The following is a 4061-nucleotide window of genomic DNA, read 5'->3' on the forward strand; positions in this document are numbered from 1 at the left end:
GAAGACATCACAGTTATCGCGGTAAGGATGAGAGTGAAGACATCACAGTTATCGCGGTAAGGATGAGAGTGAAGACATCACGGTAAGGATGGGGTGAAGACATCACAGTTATCGGGGTAAGGATGAGGGTGAAGACATCACGGTTATCACGGTAAGGATGAGAGTGAAGACATCACAGTTATCGGGGTAAGGATGAGGGTGAAGACATCACGGTTATCGCGGCAAGGATGAGAGTTAAGACATGACGGTAAGGATGAGAGTTAAGACATGACGGTAAGGATGAGAGTGAAGACATGACGGTAAGGATGAGAGTGAAGACATGACGGTAAGGATGAGTATTTCGGATGCTATGACTTCTTTCATTGGTGATCAAGTTTGGTTCTCATAAAAGAACATATGCCTTCAAGAAACACTTGGCCTAATGAGCATTTTATTCAGTAACATGATTCATTATATGTTGAAATGATGGTATTTTTTAAAAGTGATATTAGTTTTCCTGATTGAAATAAAACATAAACATCTATGTGTGGATACAATGAAATCAATCAGTATCTATGTCTGTCCAGAAATTGAATGTTTGATAACTTGTAGGTTACAAGAACTGAAAACTCTCTGGGAAAAAAACCATGTGAAACAGGTAAATCTTTGGGAAGGCTATACTGTGGGAGTTTAAATCCTTGGTAGAGAGGATAAAGATGTAGTAATGTAATAATAAGGCAGTAACAATCGTTAGTAGAGAGGATAAACATGTACTAATGTAATAATAAAGCAATAACAATCGTTAGTAGAGAGGATAAACATGTACTAATGTAATAATAAAGCAATAACAATCCTTAGCAGAGAGGATAAACATGTAGTAACGTAATAATAAAGCAATAACAATCCTTAGCAGAGAGGATAAACATGTTGTAATGTAACAATAAAGCAATGACAATCCTCAATAGAGATGATAAACATGTAGTGATGTAACAATAAAGCAATGACAATCCTCAGTAGATGATAAACATGTAGTAACTATATCAAAATACAGCAATAACAATCCTTAGTAGAGAGGATAAACATGTAGTAAAGTAATAATAAAGCAATAACAATCCTTAGCAGAGAGGATAAACATGTAGTAATGTAACAATAAAGCAATAACAATACTTAGCAGAGAGGATAAACATGTAGTAATATAATAATAAAGCAATAACAATCCTTAGCAGAGAGGATAAACATGTAGTAATGTAATAATAAAGCAGATAAAATCCTTCAAACAAGGATACATTTTTAATAATATTAAACTGAAATCACTGAAACATAGTAATTTCAGAAATGTAAATAAAGCTATTGAAGTAAGTTTTTGAAATATATTACCTGTTCTACCTATTCCAGCACTACAGTGCACTACAATTGGTGGTCCCAGTGCATGTCCGTGCCAATGAGAGCCAAGAGACAAGAGAGACTGTGCTTGTTGTTCTCGAACTTTATCACGAAATGCTAACATCTCCAAGGCAGAGAGAGGAACGCCATAGTCTGGCCAGCTTGTAAACTGCATGTGGGACACTTCTCGACATAATCCACTCTGAAATACACATAGAACCAGTCAATCAATGAACAACTGTATTAAAGATTTCAACTTTATGTACGCATTGTTGATCGTTTTTTCATGAAACAATATCTTCGATATCATTACGTAACATTTATACGTGTCTGAATATAACTATGGTAATATCTTTTATCCTTATGAAGAAACACGTGTGAAATCAGAACAGAAACATGAAATTGTGTTCTTATATCTTCGTAACTGAACAGCTACACCCTTATGTGTGTGATAACGAAGTATCGAGGTTGAACATTTTACACTGGTAATCATACCCAGGTGTGTGTGACAACTAGACTTGTTACAGTGTAATCTCTGTGCTGGTCAACATCATTGTTGTGGATTCGAAAAGGGCCATAATCTGTGTACGTTTCTTCTTCTTTTGGCCAGTACTGACCACACTTGGCCCTGCTTCTTTCGATGGTACGAGTTGTCATGACAATAACCAACACTTCTTGCTCCCATATCATTTGCCAAAAATGGGAAAATGTTTTTGGCAGTGGACCTGTGAAGGAAAAATAAAACATTGATGGTATGTTATACATAAATAAAAATTATGATATGTTGTAATTATTTGCTAGAGAAAGGAAACAAACTGATAAAACTTTCAGCCAAATGACAACAAAGTGGAGGAATAGAAAAAGATACTAAGAAATGAAATGATCTGGAAACTTAACTATTCTCGGGTTGGACCTAAATTTGTCGAAACTTCTGCATTAACCAGTAGATAATGATAAATATCTTCAACTACTAGTACCATACGTAACTTCTACATTCACGGGTGAAAGGCAATGTCATCGCGTTTGTTGATTTGAATTCAGTATTTATTGAACTACCATTTCATGAATTTATGTCAATAGACATTGATTTTTCTGTGTCACGTGGTATGTTGAATGCAGCACTGGTTCAAATTAGTTGTTTATGATGTCAAAATACTAAGTATAGTTTCGTATGAATTAGGAACTCAAATTACTGATATTGACAAGCTAGAATATAAAATAAGAGCTTCTTATCTTTTCAATTTCCTAAGATATTGCTCACGTAATAAATCAAACACAGTGGCACTCTACCCACATCTTTCCAGTTTTGGAAATGCTCCCTTATATACACTTACTTCTATGTATGACATGAATAATCAATCGGAAGCTCAGAATGTCCCCCCAGTGGCTTTCTCAGTGATTTTAACATCTTTCTTTTGAACCAAGGTTTCAATGATGTAGGTTGCGTCTCTAGTCTGGTCACAATTTCATATATTTTTAGACTGAAATACATCTTAGTTACTAAGCTTGATAAATTATAGTGGAATTCTATGGTATTGATGTAGTAATTTATGATTTTTTGGTTATTCAACTGCATATATAAAACCTAAAAAAATTATTTTATTTCATATCCTCCATGTGCAAAATTTTAAAAGGCTTAGCAACCTACATCAAGTAGCAACCGAGTACAAAGGTCGTCACTAGAAGAGATAATTGTTTGCTTTACTTCTTTATTTATTGTTTTATGTTTTAATAAAAATAAGTTTAAGAAGTTATTTCTAAATAGTAATAATCTATATACACATATAATGTAGAATAATTGAAATGTGATTATTTTACAAATGAATAAAAACCATATAACCCAAGCACTTTCGAAAGGTGGACCTTTCTTCTTCAGGGGAAAACTGGGTATTTTACAAAATACTAGTCTCTAAAACACAGCCTAGACATGTCACTTTGTAAAAACTAAAGTTGAGTTTTATTGTATTGGATACGTGCCCCACATCATTGTAACTACTGTATTGTTAGCCAGGCATGGCTGAAAGGTTAATATAATAAAAATAAATATATATATATATAAATGTATTATATTATGACATTTAAGCTATTTAGTCTAAACATTTATGTTTTCATGTTATCATTTGTGTTCATTCTAGAATGAAAAAGGCATAACTTATATATATTTTCTAATTTTTTAAAGTGTTTGTTTGTTTGTTTTTCAATTTCGCGCAAAGCTACACGAGGGCTACCTGCGCTAGCCGTCCCTAATTTAGCAGTGTAAGACTAGAGGGAAGGCAGCTAGTCATCACCACCCACCGCCAAGTCTTAGGCTACTCTTTTACCAATGAATAGTGGGATTGACCGTCACATTATAACGCCCCCACGGCTGAAAGGGCGAGCATGTTTGGTGTGACAGGGATTCGAACCCGCGACCCTCAGATTGCGAGTCGGGTGCCTTAACCACCTGGCCATTTTTAAAGTGGTTACGAGATCGGTCAAACCGGTATAAAGATTCATTACTGAAAATAACAGAAGTGTTTGATAACTGTCTGGACATTATAAAGATTTCACATGTGAAATTTGAAGATTACTTTGCATGTTGGATAGGCAACATGCGAAAAGAAACAAAAAGGCATGATAAAAACATTGCTTTAAAACCTTAAGACTTAATAAAAAAAAATTAATATTTTGCGTATGAAAGCATTGTAATGTTTACTGAT

The 4061-nt window shown here is 34.2% G+C and overlaps 1 protein-coding gene across 3 annotated transcripts in view; it reads right to left on the reverse strand.

Moving 5' to 3' along the window:
• Positions 1-4061, reverse strand: part of LOC106472943 (tyrosine-protein phosphatase non-receptor type 9-like) — a 31227-nt gene that overhangs the window by 9837 nt on the left and 17329 nt on the right. For all 3 annotated transcript variants that reach the window (XM_013933613.2, XM_022401475.1, XM_022401476.1), the window contains 2 exons: positions 1858-2087; positions 1357-1564 (listed from right to left, as the gene is read on the reverse strand). In XM_013933613.2, coding sequence (XP_013789067.2) covers positions 1357-1564; positions 1858-2087 — 438 coding nt within the window. The remainder of the gene's footprint in view (positions 1-1356; positions 1565-1857; positions 2088-4061) is intronic.

Source organism: Limulus polyphemus, unplaced genomic scaffold (genome assembly GCF_000517525.1).
Source record: "Limulus polyphemus unplaced genomic scaffold, Limulus_polyphemus-2.1.2 Scaffold5755, whole genome shotgun sequence".
NCBI lineage: Eukaryota > Metazoa > Arthropoda > Merostomata > Xiphosura > Limulidae > Limulus > Limulus polyphemus.